Source organism: Rhinopithecus roxellana, chromosome 6 (genome assembly GCF_007565055.1).
Source record: "Rhinopithecus roxellana isolate Shanxi Qingling chromosome 6, ASM756505v1, whole genome shotgun sequence".
In the NCBI taxonomy this organism is placed as follows: Eukaryota; Metazoa; Chordata; class Mammalia; order Primates; family Cercopithecidae; genus Rhinopithecus; species Rhinopithecus roxellana.
This window is the reverse complement of record NC_044554.1, coordinates 2250198-2272665: the sequence shown is the minus strand read 5'-3', so window position 1 is coordinate 2272665 and position 22468 is coordinate 2250198. Positions and strand designations below refer to the sequence as shown.

Below are 22468 nucleotides of genomic sequence, written 5' to 3'. Positions count from 1 at the left end.
GTGCACTGCCAGTTGCCCAGGGATGGACACAATTGTGGTCCCCAAAAGTTCTACAGAAGACTTTTAGGGGAGGGACCACACTCTAGGACTCATGCTTTAAGAAGGCAAAAATCAACCAAGCACTGTGGCTCATGCCTGTAATCCCACAGCTTTGGGAAGAGGGAGGACTGCTTGAGCCTAGAGGTTTGAGGCTGCAGTGAGCTATGATGGAACCACTGCATGCCAGGCTGGGTGACAGAACAAGACCCTGTCTCTAAAAAACAAACAAAAAAAGGAAGCAAAATGGAAAATGCTTCTTTGCAAACATTATGTCAATTAGTGATATATCTAAAATACAGCTTGAGAGGCTGGGGTAGGAGAATCACTTGAGGCCAATAGTTTGAGGCCAGCCTGGGCAACATAGTGAGACCCCATCTCTAAAACAAAAAATAAAAAATAAATTAAAATGCAGTTTAACTGTAGCAGCTACACCCTTCAGTAGCATCTGTGAGAGAAGTGTTATTTCTGACCAAGCAGAGCTGTGTTTTAAAATGAAGGCTCCCCCCATCTGTGAAAAACATTCCTAGCTCAAGGATAACTAACAATATCAACAAAACATTACTTTAGCAATGCTTCTGTCTTCCTACCCACCGGGGACAACTGTCTCCATAGCTTGTATCTTACATTCTCAAATAACATCTAGTTTCTGGTTCCCGAGACCAGGCGCATCCTCCACCTACCCCACTCCACTGAACCAAGGATCTGCTGTACACCCTTCCTCATTAGAAACTTCATCTCCACCCTCTTTCCACTCCCCCACAAAACAATCAAAGCACATGCCCAAATTTATTTTTATTTTGCACACATAGGAAACAGGATCCTATCAAAAGAGAACAAAAAAGAGAAATGAGCCAATTATCGCAGAGGAAAAGCATGCACAGATCTGCTTCAAGTTTACTTTGAACCACGGACACTCCAGGAATTCCACACACCAGGAGCTGTCTCACTCCAGGAGGTGGGCACAACCCACCATCTACACAATGGAAACAAGAATGGCCAGGAAATGTCACCGAAGTGGGACTTCCATATGCAGGATCAGTGTTCACAGTAGCACAATTCTAATCAAGTTCAAGGGAAAACAAAATCTGTCTCACACAAACGTGGGAATACAAAATTGTTGAGCCCTAACCATCACTGTCTCTTAACATCATTTGCTATCAAAAAGATAAACAAAATTTAGTCACAGACCTTTGGGTGCCTATTCGGCTGTACCTGATTCCAGGGGCAGCTCTTAGTGTGCTTTTTCATTACAAAAAATAAAGGGAGAAACTGACATTAAAAATGCAAAACAAATGACCTGGAGAAAGAGGAGTGTTTGGACCCACGTAGTTGTCTTGATTGTAAACAGTGAACATTGTGCTTTGTTGTCTCATTTAGATGTAGGCCTGCAGCATGGGAGGTACCACCCTGGCAGTCAGCAGTCACATAGGGTGGTCAGAGACACTGGTGGCGGCATCTGTGCTTGCAACTGCATTCCCAGGGTGTCTGTTTTGTTCCCAAGAGTTTCCCACAAAATTCCCCAGGAGGTTCTCTAATTCAATGTCCTCAGAGTGAAAAGCACAGCCACCAAATCACTCCGTGTCCACTTCCGTGAGATGTCTTGATGTTCCAGTTCAATGAGTAACAATTTCTCAAGAGGCTCTGATTAGTTCATTAAAAAATAAGCGCCCCCACCTCATTCCCCGTGATACAGCACATCTAGTAATCTAGGCGCCTTGGCTAAGCTGCATAGCTCTTAGCACACAGGACAGGTCAGGGTTCACACAACACTATACGCGGCAGAACAGAGCTAGCTCCCTGCTAGCCAAACTACTCAGGAGACTACCTGTGAGATCCTGGGGTGAGCTGTGATTCCTATCCAGGAATATGCATTTCCAACCACATCTTCTTCATTCTAATTATAACAACATGGTCAGAGCAGTTGAGTCAGTACTTTTCCTGTCTTTTCCCAGCAAGCTCCTCCTCCTTGGAGCCCAGCACATACCCGCTTAGACCCAATACAATCTCACAGAGACACCTCAGCTGGTCTCTCTCCCTGGAAGGGTCCAAGTGACTTCCCAGCCAGATGTGCCCCCTGCTTTGAAAGCGCCCTTCAGAACTCACCACTGGAGCTGCCTGAGGGAAGGAGACTCCCGGGCCTGAGAATGCCCTGGAGAGGCGGTGATGTCCAGGGAAAACACACACCCAGTCTGATCTCAAAGGGCAGGACGCGCTACATACACTTCCATAAACACACCGAAAGAAAGGGTAACAGTCCTTTCTCCAAATCAGACCAAGAGCTCACAAAATGCAATGTCTTAGTTTAGGGCAGGAAGTGATTTCCCATGAATTTAAAGAACTTTGCTTAGTGGACGTCAGATCACTGTCAGGCCTCCCAGGCGAGCCTGATTCTAGGCCCCATCGTGCGGTGAGAGCCGCACGCACTACCCTGCCCTGGCGGTGCAGGAGAAGTCTATCTTTAGGATATGAACAGAGACAGAAACATGACAAGGGGCTTGCTCTCTCCTGAATGTCTCTCCAACAGCTTCTGGAAGAGGAAGGCTGACGAGAGGACAGGCTGGAGCAGACGACCTGCTGGGTTCAGCTCAGCCAGCTGCTGCTTTGTTGGCTGAGCTGCCCGGCGTGGGGCTTCCTATTAATACCTGGCAGAAGGATGCTTGCCTGGGATGCTTGGTCTGGCCCCTCCACATGCCACCTGCACCTCCAGCACTGCCTTCTTCCTCTCAGTCTCTCTCCTGAAGATCTGGTCACGCCATCGTAAGGACATCAGCCCTCAGGGACTATCACCACACTACCACCTGAGAGCACAGACTGTGTCAGAAACAGAAGCAACAGAGGAGACATAGTGTGAGTTCATATATTGTCCTCCGTGGAAAATCTGAGAGAGAGCTGTGCTTGCCGTGAGGATATCAGAGGAACTGCCCTTAGCGGCCCATGAGACCATTCCTGGAAGTGAACATCAACGGGGACAGAAAGGCCAGGGAAAGGCCTTCTCCTGTCGTTCCTCTTGCACGTGGGCACCCGGCTACTTGGCCTTCACTACCTGTTCGTACGGGGGCGGAGGCGTGTTGCAGTAGGCTGGAGGGGGCGGGCAGGCCACACTCCCCTGGGGTGAGTTGGGTGGGACCTGGAAAGCCATTGCCATGGAATTGCCGACAGGGTTCATCCCCGGTCCTCCTGGGTCGGTGTAATAGGGCGGCCCCGGCTGCTGGGCTCCTGAAAGACAGACGAACATAGGTGAGCACAGAAGGGAAAGCTCCATCACACCCCGAGTATGCGCAGGCTGCAGGGCCAGCAGACCACGCCCTGTCATTCACTCAGCGACAGTGTATGAAGGACCCAACATGCTGGTAAGGGGGCACCTGGGGTGTGGTGACAAGCCCTCTCAGGGCTTTGATTCTAGTGGACTACACTCCACGCTACCAGTTCACACATTAGGGTGGAGGGAACTGGGTCACAGTAAGGTAAGGCCGTCTGCGGTGAACTATGGGAAGAGCTGCAAAGACCACCCAGGGTTTGCGACTCAGCCTGGCATGATCATAGCAGCTCCACAACCCCTCTGGGCACGCCGTTGCCTGGTGACCATTTCTGAAGTAAGGTCTCCATTCTCCCCTGCTGGGCTAGCGTGTCCTCAGGGCAGGAGTTACTCATAGGCAGGGAGGCCGTGCACCTGGGCACACATAGCCGGGCTGCAGCTGATGGACGCTCCACGGGTCAAGAGTGGAGCCGCAGGCAGACTCCCTAGTGACAAGCTGAGGAGCAGGGCATGGGGGCACCACGGAAGGTGACGGGAGGGCACAGGCTGGACACCAGACCCCAAATCTAGCCCTCACTCTGAGGTGCTGTTTTTGGTCTTGTTACTGTGAGCATGCAGATGAACACTATAGAATTCTGCATATGTAAATAAATTATCAGGAGAAACCGTGGAAGTGCTGGGTGTTCCCTGGGTAAAGCTGATTTTGTGACAGGACTCAGGTATATTTGAAGTGAGGCTTCATTTAGCTCAGGGAGACACTCAAGTGTCAAAGAAGCTGCCCCTGTGTGAATATTGTGTAGGGTTTTCTTTGTTTTTTGTTTTTTTGCAATTCTCCCCCGACACAGTGTGATATAGTTCTGACTCTAGAAATATGCCCATCAAGGTACACAAGATGTCCCAAACCTCCAAAGCCCACATAAGTCAGACCATGGGAATCTGCGCATGTGCAGAAGGAGAGCATGTAGAACAGCAGCACAGGCCAGGCCTGCACTGTGTCTCACCGAGCACTCTCTCCTGCCAGGAGGGCACTCGGCACAGACACCACCTGTGTGAGCCGCCGCCTTGCCCTGAACTGTGCCGTCCCACAGACACCACCTGAGTGAGATGCTGTGTGGTTCCACAGATGCCACCTGCGCTGCTCTGATGCATCTCGGCCACCGCCTTGCGTGTGTTCTATTTACAAGTCAATCTACTGCCATTACCGTGAGTTTCCCGAGGGCAGAGATTATGTTTTATTTAGACTGGATCCTGCTATATGTTATACAATTAAAAAGCCGAGGATTTTTAAAAAGAGGGCATTGCAATAGTCTAGGCAAGACATGATGAAGGCTTCTGAATATTAGAGAAAAAATGGAGAGAAGAGAATGAGGCGCTGAGGCTGTCAGCAATGACTGGCCTGGGATTGACTGGATGGGGAGCGCATGGGGAGGGAGACAAGGGCTGAGAAGAAAAGGCCCTAGGTTCTGGTCTCAATAAAGGCCCCCCCAACAGGCAGGGCAATACGGGAGTACAGGGGCTCTGCAAGAGTGAGTGCCTTACCAACGTCACACTACCGCTACAGCAGCACCAGGACAAGGGCAGGGCAGATGAAAAAGTCTGTGCTGGGCTGGAGAGGGCGGAAGCAGCTCTGGAGCCTCCTGTGGGAAGGTGGTGATGGAAACGTGGGCATGCCCAGGAGAAGGCTGCAGGAAGGAGCAGCACTGAGGCCAGGAGCGGAGCATGAAGCATCTAAGGCTGATGAGAAGGACGTGTAGGCAATGGGAAGACGTGGCAGGAGGTGGCTCACCAGGAACCAGGGCAGCAAGGGGTGGGAGAATTTTCAGGAAAAAGTGATGTCCTCTCCCCAGCTGAAGAGAGATCAAAATAAGCACGGCACATTTCCAGTGGCTGTGGCCCTGGGGTTACCGTGCTCTTTCTCTGCAGTTTCACACCATGGTAGACACAGGTCCCTGCCGCAGTAGGGAGAAAACAGTCCAAGGTGGGGGTGAAGACTGTAGGAGGGGACAGGTGGCAGCTGGAAGTCACACAGGGCAAGGGAAGGTGCCTTTGTGAGGATGGAAATGCTTGCACATATGGGCAGAGGTGGGGAGAGACACACAGGACGGAGAGGACTTTTGGGGAGAAGACAGCTCGGCGAAGGCAGGGGCCTCTGGTGAAGCACTTGGAGCCCACTAGCTGGGAGCTGGTACACAGGAAGGCACCCGAGACAGTGGGCCGAGTGGACAGAGCCATGTGCGGTGCTGCCCTGAAAAGCACAGCAAGGGACTTGGCCACCACGGGTTTGGCAGAGGGGTGGGTGAACGTGGCCGGCAGCCTCCACTACCAGGGGAAGCGGGTCCAGGTGATTCATTTGCTGACAGGGATGTGGGAAAGGGCAACAGGAGAACTAACCAGGGAGATTCCAAAAGCCTCAAGGACAAAGAGAGCAATGTGTGATGGTCACAGATGGGAGCCAAAATAGTGACAAGGAGAGACAGGCCCACTGGTGCAGGATTTGATGTGGTGGGGACAATCTGCACAGAAGTGTCAGCCAGGAGCAAGAAGAGTCCACCACACCTCCCTTCCCTACACGGGGTGTGCCCTGGGAGGAGCCCTTCAGTTCTGGTTTGTGGTTGATGGTTTGGTTAAAGAAAATACACAAAACATTCTAGGAAGAGGCTGGGGTTGCAGGAAGACTTTCTCCAGAAGATGGGGTAGAAAGGGTAAGAAGAGGTGAGTAAAACCATGGCTGCCCCTCATGTCGCCAGTGTCCATCAGGCCAGCCTGTGCCGTGTGCACATGGTGGGGAATGGCACAGGATGGGGATTGGGTGGGAGAACAGAGGCTCTGCAAGAGTGAGTGCCTCACCAAGGCCACACTACTGCTACAGCAGCACCAGGACTTGAACCCAGTAGTGAGCTAGACAGTCAGACTCTTCCTACGATGACAGGCGTCTCTCGAAACAGGATGGTGAAGTGCAGAAAGAAGTTCAGGCAAGGGTGGGATGGGAGAGCCACAGGAGACTGGGGGCATCACGGGCCTCTGTGTGGAGCGCTGTCTAAGAATTAAGGGCCGCCACAGCCAGCCTCCCAGCCGGGCTGCACTAGTACCCTTGGCATGTCATCTGTCTCCAGACAATGCTGGAGTCGTTTTACTCTGAACGCCATCATCTCTTCCTCACTGGGAGTCTTGGCATGGTTTGAAAGGGAGCTCTAGGCTCAGCAAAGACTGGGAGGATAAGCTGTGATGTTAACTGACAACCATCCCTTCTCAGTGAGCTGGCCCAGCCCCGCGGGTGCCAGGGGGCTGGCCAGGCAGCCTGTATTCTTAGCAGGACCTGCCACCTCTCCAGCCCAGCTGACTGGCCAGTAGCGTGTCAGAGGGGCTGGGCCAATCTTCCCTGGGGGTGCAGGAAAGTCCAGCAGGCCGCAGAGGGAAGGGTAGAAATGTAGGGAGAGGGAGAGGCGGCTGACACGGCGTGTGGCCCAGGAGCGACAGAGGCCAGGGGCCCAGGGGCCTGACTCCTGACAGCGCTCCAGTTCCACCAGGATCCCCGCATCATTTTAGTCAGCCCCTTCCAACCCAGGGCACATGGGTCTTTGGTCTCACCTCTCCTCCTCTCTAGCCACGCCCTGGCTTCTCTGCTCTCTCCCCTCTGGCCCAGCTGCCCCTACAGCCATGGGCAGGAGCCTCAACACAGGGCAGCAGGGGCAGAGCTCGTTCCTACCACCCAAGCTGTGGCAGGCTTGGCCCTACACTCCTCGCCACCCATCACTCATGGGAGGGTGAGCTCTCCAGAGGGACAGGGCCTGCTATGAGGGGCTCCTGCCCACTTCAGAGCCTTGTGTCTCACTGCGTGCCCTATTCTCCTCCAGCAGTAATCACACTGCCTGGATCCAGTCTGCCCTCCTGGGCCCTCACTAGATAACATGTCCCGGGCTTTCACCACGCAGACCATGTCTCCTGGAATGCCTGTGGCCACCTCATGCCAGGCTCCTCCCAGCCTCTGGTCTGGCTAATTCCCATGTATCTGTTGTCTCAGCTCAGAATCACCAGGCAGCCCCCTCTTGCTGCCTGTCACTGCCTTCCCAGCAGAGCAGGCACCCCTGTCCTCTGGCACCCAGAACAAGGCACGCCCGTGAGTATGAAGCAATTGCCCAGTATGGTATGATTTCCTGAGCCTTCTGAACACGAGGACACAGCATCACTCATCCTGGTGCCCTGAGAGCCCAGAATGGCACCTTGCATGTGGCAGACATTCCATAAATACATGGGAGGAGTGACTGATGGGACGAGTGACGACTTGGATCTGGGTTTTGGCACTGCCAGATTGTGCTGGGTGTGCATGGGTTTCCTGAGACACACCTGTTTCTGACATGACAGGAGTGACTGGCTGCCCCACTCAGCAAGCCTGTGCCAAGCCTGTGGCTCCTGTTGAGGGGAGGAGCCCAACACCCTGCTGCAGGTGAGGGAGGGGCGGGAGTGTGGTCTTTGTAGCAGAGAGGCAGCCAGGCTATGTTTGCAATGTGGCCACTCACACTGCAGAACCAGAAACGCCAGCACCTGCATCCAATCCAGTGGGTATATTTGTGTTCATAGCCGCAGTGATGGATCCTGCCAGGAATTGGTGGGATGGGATTGAAATATTTGAACATGGAGATGGAGAGGTATGTGGAATATAAAAGAGAATGGACAGGAGGTGAATAAACTGTGTACTTGTCAAGAACATGAACCCTTAGGTGAAAAAACTGATGACCACACTGGAGAGGCTGCAGTTGAGGTTAAAGGGCAGCGGGGCCGGAGGCCAGAGCCTCATGTGAGCAGCTGAGGGACCCTGGCCAGATGGAGGCAGTGCAACCGGGAAAGCAGCACGCAGAGGCTGCGCTGACCCAGACAGCTGCTCAGCTTCTGCTCATTTGGCATCATTTTAGTCAGCCCCTCCCAACCCAGGGCACATGGGGCACAGCGTCCTCATAGGACGCTGGCCATGCTTACCATTCAGGCTCTCACAGAGAAAAGCAACCAAGACAAGGTGGACCCAGTTCTCACAGAGGCAGAGACTTATTTAGGAAAGAGAAAGCAAGGACACTTCATTCCCTGCATGAAGCCCGTGGACAGAACGCCAGCAGGGCCTGGAATGTGCCCACAGACTTCAGAGAGATCACGGCAAAGACGTTCCCATGAACACACAGATGATTCTATGGCACATGGCTCTGGAATCGAAAGCACCTTAAAGTCAAAACCTCAACTCCACAATCACAAATAAGCATGGTGAGAACAAAAATGTGAGTGTTCCAAATGAAGCCCTGTGACTAAAGAGCAAAATTACAAAATGAGGTTATTACCAGTAACAAATACAGAATGAAGTCAGGAAAACAAAGCCCAAGGGAGCTGCAGCTTGAAGCAATGACTCTAGCCAAAAAAAGGGGCTTTGCATGTGCACAGAGAATAAAGAAGATTAAGAAATAATACAACTAGCAAAATAAACTACCTTAAATGGTATTCTCTCCCAAGGGGAATGGTTTGCAAACTGAAAGGGAAAGAAAAAAAAAATGCGCGAGGGAAAATGAAAGACCAAGATAAATGACACCTGACTGGATGTTGGGGAGAGCATTCAGATTGCCTGCCTCTGACCAAGTACCTCTCAGTGCAGGAAGCACGGAAGAGAACTAGGACCTCAGGGTCCCGTGACATGCTAAGCGCACTTCCCCCACAGATCCAAGTATCTCACATACAGCCTGTCATTCTAGCCACAGAGGAATGCTATGAGATACACACAATTTCCATTTTATAGATTCAAAAGCAGAAACCCAAATAAATTACACAATGTGCCCAAGGGACTCTCCTTCCAGTGTACACTGTTGCATCTGTGAGGACCCAGGCGGACCTCTCTGCCAGGAAGGAGAGCTGGAGGGGGAGGAGGTGGAGGGGGAGGAGGTGAAGAGGGAGGAGCTGGAGGGGGAGGAGCTGAGGGGTGCAGCAGGGGCCCATGGAAGGAGACCGGCCCGAGGATGTTGCTGAGCCATGCAGTTAAACCACGGCCGCTTCCTCTATGTGACTTTCATAAGAGATAATTCTTTCTTATTTTTGAAGCTGGCTGAATTGGGGTATGTGTTACTTGTAGCCAAAAGCCTTGAACTAACTCTTCCAGAGAACATTTTCACAAACAACAGACATGTTGCCAGCTCAGTACTGGCATTTCTGTGTCCTCTGAGCTTTCTAGTTTGGTTTGGTTTGAGGTTGTATCTGCTCATTTTGCTAAACTGTCTCAACCCTTAAAAATATTTCTGAGCTCATTCTCCAGGATTTTTAGGTAAGTACTGATAAACTGTTTACAAATAGTAATAGTTTTGTTTCTCCTTCCTGATGGTTGAATGGCTGTCTGGAGGGTCTCAGGACAAGCCACAGGCCAGTGAGTGGCAGGAGGGGAGTGAGCCAGGAGGGGTCGCAGAAGAGGTCAGACCCCACTGGGCAGCCAGGAGGGGTGCTGAGAGAAGAGAGGGCCTCCTTGGCCTTTCAAAGTGCTTCTGTGGGCACAGTGGGTCCATGGGAGTGCTAGGAGCACAAGCCCTGGCTCCTGTTGTGACACTGGCTGCCTTGCTGGAAGCAAGGGGCAGCAAGAGAACCAGCAGGGAGGCTCTCAACAAAGGGTGGTGGCAGCCAGGGTGGTGTCGAGAGAAAAGGCCAACTGGCCCCAAGGCTCCTGGCCGGAGCCCTGGAAGAACAGAGGTGGAGCCTGGAAAGAGGGCGGAGGGAAGAATCAGCCTGCAGGGTCCTCCACTCCCACCTTTTTGACTCAATACATAATTTATGGGAGTAGTCTTTCATTTCCAAGTGGGTGCAGAGCACGCATTTGTTCATTTACCGACATCTACAAACTTCAGGTATCCTACTGGGAGTAGTAACTGCTGCCCCTCACTGAGTGCTGACTCTCCGGCCTGTGCTCAGCAGGGGACATGAAGGAAGTACTCTTAGGATCCCAGCTTCAGGGGCTTGAGGTTCAGAGAACTGAGCAACTTTCCCAAAATCGCCAGAGAGGCACGAAGTTTAAAACGAAGCCCCTAGTATCCGGAGGTATGCAGCTTCTATTTCTATAAACATATTCAGACACCTTTGTGGTGTAAAATCTAAGAGCTTCTTTCAAATGTTCCATTTATTTTTATATTTTGATCAGTTTAATAGCAATGCATTGACACTCCTACAGTTTCCATCACTCTGTCCTCTTATTTTTACATTTTTGTTTTATATACTTTGAAAATTAATTTAAGACATGACTATTAAATCTTCCCCTTTTATAAAAGATGATTTTTATCCATATTAAAAGGACTTCCTTTTCATAGGCATATATTACTAAATCTATGGAATACACAAAAAACTGGTAAGTGGGAAGAAGGGAACTGGACTGCAGACTGCGTATTTCTTCTTCCACTGTATACACTGTACATTTCCTCTTGAGGTACATACACACAGAACCTCCTGCTACTGCCTTCTGGGGAAGAGAGGAGGAAGGGAGTTAAAAGACGTGGGTATTAGGTACCCAGCCTTCAGGCCGACCTGTTAGGGTTTACAGAGACCACACACTTGAAACACAGCTGGGATGCATGTTAACATTGCTTTAGGACATTGGGGTCCTGATGTCCCACAAGAAAAGGCACAAATTTGGTGAGCAAGATGAAGTAGAAAATGAAACCCCCACGCTAAAAGTTTTCACTTTTTCTTTCCTAGCTGTATAAACCAGAAGTTGAGTGAAGACAATAGTTTTGCTTGCTGCTGCTTTTTTAAAACAAAAATAACTGTGTTAATAAAGAGAATTCCAGTGCATCCCACAGAGCAGATCCTCGAGCATCTGCCAAAAATTAGAGCAAAAGCAGTCATGTTATTCCAAGAGATGAATACTAACTTTCACTCCGGCCTTGCAGAGTTCACAAGTACTCACACTATTCTTAATGCTCAACTTACAGGACTGTGGCCAGCACAGTCCATCCTTCAATGTTTGTGTCTTCATCAAACCTGTAGCACTTCTCAGTGCAGGGGGCATCCTGCATCACCTGAGGACCTTGCTGAAATACAGACCTAGACTCAGTGGCTCTGAGTGGGGCTGGGGTGAGGGAGAGCCTGCATTTCTAACAGGCTCCAGGAAGCATGCATGTCTTCAGGCTGTAATTTGAGTAGCATGTGCAAGGTACTTGATAAGCATCTATGGATCCTCGTAACATGTTATGATTACCATCCTTCCTTACAGAGTGGGAATCTGAGTCATGAAGGATAGGTCCCTCCCTTCACTCAACCCTTCAGTAAGTTCCATGAGCTCTGGGCCCAGGAAGGACTCCATACGTGCTCTGTCCTCACCACCCCAATGCCCCACCCTGGCCAAGTAGGACAGTGCCTCTTACAGCTCTCTCTCAGGTTCCTTTGCTTAGGTTTATGATTCTCTCCAGAAGTTCTCCTGTGCGGCTCTCAAGTCACCTTTGATCTCGCCCCTTCTTTGCTAATCCCTCCTGGTGAATTCCTGTTAGTTTCCCATGTCACGCATGCTCTTTAGCCTCTCTCGTTAAAGCAGAACATACTTGAATTTTGATTTTAACACAACATGTCCTTTTTTCTTTTTTTTTGAGATGGAATTTCGCTCTTGTTGCCTAGGTTGGAGTGCAATGGCGCAATCAGATCACTGCAACCTCCATCTCCTGGGTTCAAGCAATTCTCCTGTCTCAGCCTCCTGAGTAGCTGGGATTACAGGTGCATGCCATCATGCTCGGCTAATTTTTGTATTTTTAGTAGAGATGGGGTTTCATCATATTGGTCAGGCTGGTCTCAAACTCCTGACCTCAGGTAATCCCCCTGCCTCAGCCTCCCCAAAGTGCTGGGATTACAGGTGTGAGCCATTGCGCCCGGCCGTCTTTTTCTTCTTACAGAGGAGTGTTAACACATTCCTCTTCACTGCCATGCAGACTGTGGATGATCTTCCTCTGTCATGTTTTGTTTTTGTTTCCTTGCTGTTTCTTATCTAGTCTGTTTCCCTGCCCTCCCCCCACTTTTTAACTTTCGTTACTATCTTTGACAGTGGTTTAGAATGTGGATATGTTGCTTTAGATTTCAAGAGGAGCTACTGTAGAGACATCCCAGGAGCTGTCAAACACATCAGACACGACTTTGTGAAGATTCAGCCTCGTGAGCCTCCTTCCAACCCCTCACCAGTCTTTCTTCACTGAACCTGGAGAAGCACAGGTGCTGGGGGTGGGTAGAAGTGCAGGCTGGAGCTGCTGAGGACAGCACCATGTCCTCAGTGGAATGGTCTCTGTGCCGGCCAGCTGGCTGTGAAGTAAGGAGATTATTGGCACGGAGTGAGCTTAGGATGGGTGCCCTTGAAAATTCCATCCAGCCTTGAGATTCTTTTGACATTTTTTCCCTGAAATAATACAATGAACATGTAGCAAAACTAATTAAGAAAAAGGAGAAAAGGCACTCCAGAAACAGAATGAAGAGAGAGAAATAACTACAAAGACAACGGTTACTGTAAAAGATGTTTAGAATACTGTAAACAAGTATGCGTTCATTCTCCCTCACAGTCTCCAGAAGCAACCTACCCCCACTGATATGCCGACTTCTGGCCTCTAGAACTGGGGGAAGACACATTCCTGCTGTTTTAAGCCATCAGTCTGTGTAGCACTTTGTGAGGGCAGCCCCGGGACATGAATCCAGTATGCACCTTCTCCCGCTGTCAACAGCACAAGCCCACGTCAGCCCACAGCACACGAGGCAGTCTCAGCACAAGAAAACCAGCACTGCTCCCAGAAGCATAATTAGTGGAAACATTTTAAAACTGTGCAGGGCTTCTTTTTGTTTGTTTGTTTACGACTAGACCTGGGATTCTGTGACCCTATAATTTTGTTCTCCCTTTTGCCTAAGTTAGATCAAAGGTAATTAATAACAAATCCCCGTGGCCACATGCCCAGTTAAGCGCCTTGCTTTGTTTTCAGTAATCATCATCACGTGTGCAGGCCTCATCTAAGCAGCCAGCCCACCTCCCCACCCGCCAACTTCTCCTCCACAGGGAACCAAGGCTTAAAATACTGATACTCAACAAACAGCAGACAGAAAAACACCACTTCACATCCTTTAAAAGTATTTTCCCAAGTCATTAGAAGTCTTCAGAGAACTAAAAGTAGATTTAAGGTTGAGAGGGTAAAAGGCAGATAGAATGGAAATGCATGTCATATTTTTGCTGAATTTCCACAGGCAATTTGAACGTGTATGATAAAAGGGACTTCCAACTTCAGCCTTTCACTTTGGGTGGTGCAGCATCCACGTTTTTCTATGAGAGGAGGTCAGAAGTCACTGTCATCTTGTCCTCATCCCAGGGACAGCTGCCTCATCACCCCGGCTGTCCTGTGGCTGCACCATGCCCCCACACAGGGCGCCCGCACACAGGACACGCACACAGTATGCTCACAGAGCACTGAGTGACAGACGGCAGGCTGGACGTGTAGGCACAGGGACTTCACGTGGGGCTGCAGGCCTCATCGCAACAAGGAGCCTCCGGTCTTGTTTGGCCCACATTTTCCCTCATCCGCCCCTCGGAAGGGCCGGAAGCAGCCATTTCAAATATTAATACATTTAGGGAGAAAAGTGCAATGGCAGACTTGGGAGCTGAGGGATCTGAAGGAGGCTCTGCTTCCCAGAGGAACGCAGCCAGCAAGGCTGGGGGTGCCTGTCGGATGCAGAGGCCCATGTGAGCAAACGTGAGGGAGACCCTTGGTGCATGCAGTGCGCCCCTCCAGATGCAGGCACCCATGAGTGGACGAGGACGGACCAGGAGCTCGGGCTCCATCTCAGCCCCATCACTGGCGAAGCAGAGAACAGCGGGCAAGGGACTTAAATCTGCTCTAAGTTTCTGTTCCCACTGATCAAAGATCACAGATGTGCAAGCTTTGTTTTGAGTAATGTAACAACAGAAATTGCCTACCAACAGGGCAGGCTGTAAAAAATTCTTTTTGAAATACAGTCTGTGCAAAGTGCATTATCTGCCATTATTTATAGTGGCTAAGGACATTAAATGCTTTCACATGGAAAAAAAAAAACAGCCGCCACTTTTGTATGGCAGAACATTCTAGATATATCCACTTTACACAAACTGGGCTGTGCAAACCGTAACAGCAAGGCAGAGGTCACAGGGAGGGGAGGGGCAGCACGGGGGCTGGAAAGAGAAGTGCTGAGTAAGAATAACGGAGACAGAGATGGAATGTCAGATGGACAGAGCTGGAGGACTTTGTGGAAACATTCCCGCTGGTGTGGAGGCCCACCATATTGGGAGGCCCTCACCAACTAAGACAGTTCCCACACCCACACCCCCTCACCCTGACCCTGATCAGCCAGTTTCCTTCTGCTATCAGGGATGAACTGGTAAGGAATATTCTAGTAGCTATGAGAATGTATGAATAGACTGGCATTTGTGATTTGTAAACAAAAAAGTATTTCCAGTTGATTTCTTTCAGCAAAACCATAAACTCAAAAATCTCTATCCTGAAGGCTGCCGCCCAGGGCAGCACAGGGCAGGAAATGAGTGTGAGACCCCACAATGCAACAGAACCTTACAAAACCCCCACGGCCACACACCCTGGGTCCCTCTGCCCTCCTGTTTCTTCAGGAAAAAACCCAGAATGAAAATGTCGGAGCCCCAGGGGCTGAAGAACAGGGAGAGGTGGCCTGCAAGGCTGTCCCATCATCATCCCCGCACCTCAGAAGCACCCTCAGAAGCACCGTCGCACTGGAAAAGAATGACACGCATTCCACCAGTTCTGAAGCCAGATGTCCTCACAACCGAAGCATTTGTGCTTGGGCTATGACTTGAGGGTAATTAAACTGTCAAAACACCCTCCCTACTATTTCCATTTTCTCTCAGTTGGTGTCATTTAGTCACTGCAGGCTGACAGACTTATTACAGGATTGAGACATGAGAACAAATAGTCAGAAACCCATAAATGAACTCACCACAAATGGCTGCTGGAAAGGAAGAAAACTATCTGTCGGGAAAACTCCATCTACTTCAGTCACATTAAGGAAATCATTTTTAAACAAAACTTAAATCACATTAACACCACAGATTTCATTATTGACTGTCCTCTGCAATCTCTATGCATCTGCGGGATTCTCTAGTGGAACTCAGGACCATTTTTTAGAGGCAGGGTCAAGCTATGTTGCCCAGGCTGGAGGACGGTGGCTATTCACAGGCATAATTACTACAGTCTTGAGCTCTTGGCCTCAGCCCATCCTCTCACCTCAGCATCCTGAGTGGCTGGGACTACAGGTGTTTGTCACTGGGCCTGGCTAGCCTCATGACCATTTCACAAAAAACATTATCCAATGCTCTCTTTCCTAACTGCACCTTGATGGTCTTGCTGTACCAGCAAATTGTCATCTTGACTATGACCTTTAGTGGCCACATAATATTCCACAAAGAAGATGGACCATAATTCAATCATCATTTCCTTTGGAGCTCCCTTAACTACCCATTTGCCACATTCAATCACAGGGGCACCACTCTCAGCTGAGGCCACCTCCTGCCAGCCAGCCCCTCCTTCCCCCAGGCCTACAGTGCTGCCTCAGCCTAGACTTTTACATTTTCTCCACCCTACAGTTCCTAAAGAGCAGGGAGGATTCTCACCCACACCCTCCACCTGGGTGAACACAGTGGCTGGAGCTAATTAGCTCATGTTTTCAGAGTGAATGAACGAATGAAGTGAATAAACGAATGAAGACAATTGTTCCTCTCTACCCAGGAGAACATATTGGTGAGACCCTGCCAGCATCCTGATGGGGAAGGATTTGGGATTGGGCATTTAAGGAGCTCTGACTTTCTGCTGCTGCTGCATCTTGGCTGATACTATATGCATAGATTACATAGAATGAGGAGTGCTTTTCTGCAAACCATTTCATTTTGCAGTTAAGGTGCTGAGGTTTAGAAGGGACCGTGGCCTACACTGGGTCTCCAGACCTCAGGCCTCTTAACTCCCTGACCAGGGCCTCTTTCTCAAACCACAGCTACTCCACACTCCTCCCACTTTTCAGCCTCTGCACAATCCGGCCAGGCCCTGAGTCCTGTGGCCAGCAGCTGCAGCCTTTGGGTCCTGGTTCCTGGGCTGGCCTTGGAGCCCCACCTTTGAACCTCAGCCTCATGCTGACTTTGCCAGCCCCTTTCCACCACGTTCAGAGTCCTGCCCCAACCCACACCAACCCCCAGGACCACGATGCTGCCAATTTCCTCCCCTCCCCGACCAGGAGCCTCTGCAATGCACAGATTCTCTGCTTTCCCATGCTCATCAGTGATGCTTGTCCCAGCAGGAGTGCCACGTGAGCCCCCCACCCCCGCACCCCAGAGTATGAGCCACTGCCCTCCCCTAACACAGTGGATGAGTCTGGGTCCTCTAAATCCCTCTGCTTTTTCATCTTCATTAACAGGCATCCCACGCCTAAACCCACTTCCCCTCTCAGACTAGCAGAGGAGAAATGAGGCTCTGCCGAAAATTCACTAACACCCACCCTGCTTTGTGCAGATGCCTGCATACCTTGGCACTGCCTGGGCAGCCTCGGGCATGACATTTACCCTGTGGACCACATGGGACATTGGGATCCCTCGGCTCCTCTCTCTCCCTGGACTGCCAACCTCTGTGTGGCCCTCCTCAGTCCCCATGCTCCCAGGGCCCACGCCACAGATAATATGGGATCTGAGCAGACAGCTGCAGCAGGGTGAAGCCACCCTCAGGGGAGGTGGGTGTCCAGACCAACAGCAGGCAGGACCCTGCTGACTCCATTCTTGTGTTCACTATTACTCTGTCTAGGAAACAGCTGAATTCTTCCCAAGCTCAGCACTGTTAACAAATGATCCAGCCCTGGACCTGGCAGGGAAATGATGGAAACTGTACACTCCCGGGAGCCCTGGGAGCCTGCTTTCATATGACAGTCTGGATATCCTGGGATCAGCCACACCACTGCAGGCCTGCAAGAAGTATAAAATGAAAAAGGGATGGCAAACCAAGTCTAAATTTTGGTCAGAGAAGATGCGCTGCGACCAGCAGCCGCTCACTCTAGAGAGCTGGGGGCTTAATTATTCTTAAGCCAAATGGCCCTTCTGTGGGAAGCCTTCCTGGAGTTGTGCACCAGATGGAGTCTCCTACTTACACGGTTTCCTAGCATCCTCGACTTTCTCTCCCTTGCACTCATGATGGTCACTCACTACAGAGCTGTTTGTGCCAAAGCTCACACAGGTGCTGGAGCTATGCATGCAGCGGTGACTGAGGGCGGGCGTCCAGGCTGTGCAGTGTTCTGAGCTCCTGCAGGCGCCTCAGCAGGTGTGCAGTAAATATGGACCAAGACAGCAATTCAGGCAGGTCTGTGCTCCAGGCTGTGACTGTGGTTGTGATGCATTGCAACCCTGGTTTACCAGGCTGCAAACCTGGGAGCTCCTGCAGTTCACCCAGCCTGAGGATAAGGGCATCTACTTGGTGCCTGAGACCATGAGTCCTGTACACAGCCCCGTGGGGAGCCCAGTGCAAATGTGGAGGATTAAAGCTGGTAAAGCCCCTGGCAGGGCACCCAGGGAGAAAGTGGAGGATGTGAAGCAGCCAGAGACAACTTCACTATGGGCACAACGCAGAGCGGCACCTTGGAGGAAGGCATTTTCAAGGCAGATGGAGGATGTGTGCAGGCCTCAGTGCGATGTAGGATGAGAGAGAGAAGGTCACTCAAACTGGACACAGAGTAGCGGGGATGGGTCTGAGGAAGCTGTGAACGCGTCCTCGGTCCTCAGCTAGGGACTCTGGACTTAACACCGTGACCCAGGTGAGCCGGCAGAGACTCTGCCACAGAAAAACAGCACGGCCAATGTGCTTCTGTTTTTTGTTTTTTAAGACCCTTCTGGTAGCCAAGTGGAAGACAGAGGAGCTGGCGGAGACCAGTGGCCAGCAGGCACTGCGCCAGGGTGAGATAAGGGATGTGGCAGATCTAATGGCCTGGTTGTTGGAGATTCTCCCAGACAGATGGGGTGGGGGTAGATGGGGTGCAGGGTTCTGCAGAACAGAGGGATGGGGCCAGAAAGGAGTGCATATAGGGATGCATTCTCCTCTCAAAACCCTGGCATGCCAGGGTTCAAAAGAATTATGCAGCTGCAGGCACAGTCTCAGCACCTCACCTACTCACAAGAGCCCCAGTTCACATGAGCGGTAGACTCTGAGGACCACAGACCAGGGACATGTAGCCTTCTGCATTGGGGGCTGTGGGGCCTCCCATGCCAAGTGGGGCAGGGGCTGCTCCTCCCTGCAGTAAAACCTCTCTGACTGATCCAGATGAGACCCAGTGAGTGACGGCTTGCGTCTCTCATTTTAACAGAAATTTGCACTTTGCCCTCTGATACAGCACAAATCTGAAACGATTTAAATATTTCCAAATATCAAAGACTAAAATCCACTTATGGATTCAAAATGGTACTAACCTGGCTGAAAGTTTAAGGCACAGCTCCCAGTGAACTGCTGTGGAAAATACATTTTCTATTTTTCTGAGCAACATTTTTTAAAATAAAGAAAATTCTTTCTGAAAGGAAAACCCTGTGGAGTATGTGGTGGAAGAAAGCTGTACAAGAACAAATACGCAAATGACTTTGCATCTTGATAACAGCCTGTTCTCTCAGGAAAACAGAAGAGAGAAGATAATTTTCTCCTTTTACATTCAATCCCTCTACTTCTCTCCCATTTAAAAACCACTTTATTGATGTCTGATTGACAGACAAAACATTGTGCATGTTTAAGACTACAACCTGATGAGTTTAAAGACAGGGGCACATCCAGAAAACCATCGTCGCACTCTATTCCATAAACATCTCTATCACCTACAAAAGCTTTCTCTACTCTTTTTGTTATTTTTGTGTGATAAAAACATTTAGCATAAGACCTACCCTCTTAGCAAAATTTTAATTATACATTATAGTTGTATTAATTGTAGGTCCTACACTGTACAACAGATCTCTAGGACTTATTTTTCTTAACTGAAACTTTGTAAAAGCGAAGGCAACCACTGCTCCCAGAACTGACCACCTATCCACAGTGTACAGTCAATAGAGAGTCCCATCCCCAGGCTCCCACGTGGAAACTGTGGCTGGGAGCAGGGTGGCACAGACACCAGCAACGCCCCTCTGCCCAGCCTCAATCTACACGTGGCCAGAAGACCAGTGCTCTGATGAGCGGAGCCAGCCCAGCCCTCCAGGACCCTTGGCTCCCCGCTGTCATCAGAGAGCTCCCTGGCCTGTGTCCTGAGGGAGTCCACACCACCCACCACAGTATGTAGGAGTTTTAGATGGCTAAGGCAATGTTTTACAAGAATTAAGAAACAGCTAATTCATTTTGACCCTGGGATGTCACTTTGGGTGATATGCACTAAACAGACTAAATGTGATCTGTACAGAAACATCTATTGCTACAGTCTTTGTAAGTATCTGGAATACTAGTAACGGCACAATGAATACTTGTTGAATGCATGAATAAAAGGCGAAACATGAGAAAACAAAACAAATTATCAGCAATAATAAAATAAGCAAATTACCATTTAGTAACATAATATCTAGTCCACAAGCATTAAGAATGGCAGGGGTATTACCGTTCCTACACATAAATTTATATGTGAAATAATGTTTAAGGAAAAAGGCAGAGAGCAAATAAAATGCTTATACAAACTGCATCACATCACGTGCATATGTGGCACACTGATAACTGTAAGAATATGAGGCGACGGGTGTGCGATATACCTTACGTTTGTTATCTGCACAAATGCACAATGGAGCTGGACATCAGAACTAAAAAAATGAATAACACACCTGAGCTCTCTCTTCTGGCACATTCTGCAGCAGTACACTTTATAAATGTTGGCAGAGGACACACACTGCGGGGAGGAGAGACAAGGACAGGGCTGGCTGACCTGGGCCGAGATTTGGGGGCTGCCTGGTGTAGGACACATTGAAGGCTGGCTCCTCAATCAGCGGCGGGGGGTACATGCGCCTCCGGATGAAGAAGCCGGCTCCGCAGCAGAAGAGCACGCCCATCATGAGGAGGAACCTGAGGAGAGGACAGACGTGAGGGTGGTGCTGGCAGATGGGGGCCCTGAGGACTCGGCCCTGCAGCTCAAAGGCCTCACGCACTTCTCGGGGGTCCAGGACCAATGACTCCCAAATGCACGGATCAGAGGGCAGAGGCATAGCCACAAGGCTCGCACCTCAGACTTGGTCCTCTTGGGCCCATTTTACCCAGGGACATTCCTCTAGTGGAAGGCACCAAGTAGATGCTTGACCTGCGGCCTCTGGGACAGGCCCCAGTGAGGCCACCCACACAGAAGCACCGTAAGTGAGCTCTGTCTCAGCTCAAATGGCCAGCCAGTTTCAAAAAGTTCATGCAGTCACTTTCCTGTCCACGGCTCTGACCTCAGCTCAACATTTTAGTTAGAACAGGAGATGCCGTCTGAATCCTGTCTGAACGCCATGGCCGATCCAGCCTTGGCCTTGCTGTCTGTCTCCCTGTTTTCCATTCTTCACTGTCAAAACAGCAAGGCAGAGCACATTTATCCTTCCAAACCATGTCTCCGTGATCACATGAACACCCACAAGGAAACAGAAGTACGCTTCCTGGAGCACACCTTAATTATAGGGAAACTATGGGAACAGAAATACAATCAATAAAAATAGAATCAAGAGAAATACAATCAATAACAGAAGCAGAGCTGAGCGCTTTAAGGGTAGCACCTCTGTCCAACCCATCTGTGAATTCTCATTGACTATCACTTCATCAGCATTCAGTAAATGACTGCAGAATGAACCAATGAATGGCTTCCTTCCATTCCTCATTTGCCCTATACTTTTTGTTTCTAGAAAAAGAGGAGAGTCACTTTGAGAAGAATTAGTAATAGACAAAACTGGCAAACTGGCAAAACTGGCAAACTCTTGCCCATCTCTGAACTGAAATTATGAGGGGATCCCTGGAACCATCCAGAAACCATGCAGACACCCACATGATGAGGGTACCTGCTGCCCTGTGAGGATGGGCACGCAGCAGAGTAGGTCGCGGTCACTGGCACCAGTCCACATATAAAAAAAGCTTAAGAGCGTACAATAAAGCCTTTGAGAATATTAATGTGATGTTAAGTGGAAGGTCTTCAGCCAGCCCAAAAGTATTTACCGGATAACCTTGGAAGGCTGAGCAGGGAGAAAAGCCAGAGGCACGAGACAGGAATGACTCAGGAAAGACTGAAACTGTGGCCTTGTCATCTGCTGTCTAATTCATTATTCATTCAGCAAGTCATCTTCAGGCGCCTGCTATGCCCTATCACCACACTGATCATGGCAGTGAGTAGGCAGGTGAGGCCCCCATGCCCCCTGCTGACACTGAGCTTACAGAGGAAGGAGACAGATACCAACCTATACAATTATTTATCCACAACCTGGTAAGTGCTAAAAAGGAAAAACAGAAGATGCAAGAATTTTGTGTGTGGGGGGGTAAAATATACATAAATATAATTTACTGTTTTAATCATTTTTAAGTGTATAATTCAGCGCACTGAGAGGTTTGAACAAGGGTATCTGTGGTGGTGAGCAAGACTGCGAAAGCGCATTTCTTTTAGTGACAGCTGGACTGGGCTCTGAAGAATGAGATAAGCTGAAGCGGAGGAAGGGGCATTCTGGGTGGAAAGAACACAGTGCAGGTGCTGGGGCCGGAGAAGCTTGGAGCAGGAGGCCTGGAGGCTCAATCCCCATCATGGGTGGAGAGAGCAGCCATGGGGAGCCAGGAGACCCAAACCATTCAGGAGTGTGGCAACGTAAGGCTTAATGTGCTTGGCATCAGGAAAACTTGCTAAGTTCCCAAAGGGAAAGGCTTCCTCTCCTAAAACTGATTTCCCTCAGGTGGACTCAGTGACAGTCTTACACTCAGCACTGAGTCCTGCTGTTAGTATCTGGGTAGAAATATACAAAGCACAGAGAGGCTGGATGTGTACAGGGTTTACTTTCTCAGCGCCACTGGCCACTTTCAAGAGACCAGGCTCCCTGGATTGAAAAATGCAGAAGGCACCTGAGATCTTGGTCTTGTCTAAAAGATAAGCTAAAATGTTGGTTCCACTGGCAACAGTAGTAGGAACATTTTGTTTTTCTAGACAAAAGAAAATGAC

At 49.9% G+C, this 22468-nt stretch overlaps 1 protein-coding gene across 1 annotated transcript in view; it reads right to left on the bottom strand.

Annotated features, from left to right (window-relative positions):
* Positions 1-813: 813 nt before the first annotated feature.
* Positions 814-22468, bottom strand: part of VOPP1 (VOPP1 WW domain binding protein) — a 96637-nt gene continuing 74982 nt past the window's right edge. Inside the window, exons 4-5 of the mRNA XM_030931871.1 lie at positions 20234-20370; positions 814-3255 (exon numbers count right to left, since the gene is read on the bottom strand). Of these exons, the coding sequence (XP_030787731.1) occupies positions 3065-3255; positions 20234-20370 (328 nt within the window). The 3' untranslated portion in view covers positions 814-3064. The remainder of the gene's footprint in view (positions 3256-20233; positions 20371-22468) is intronic.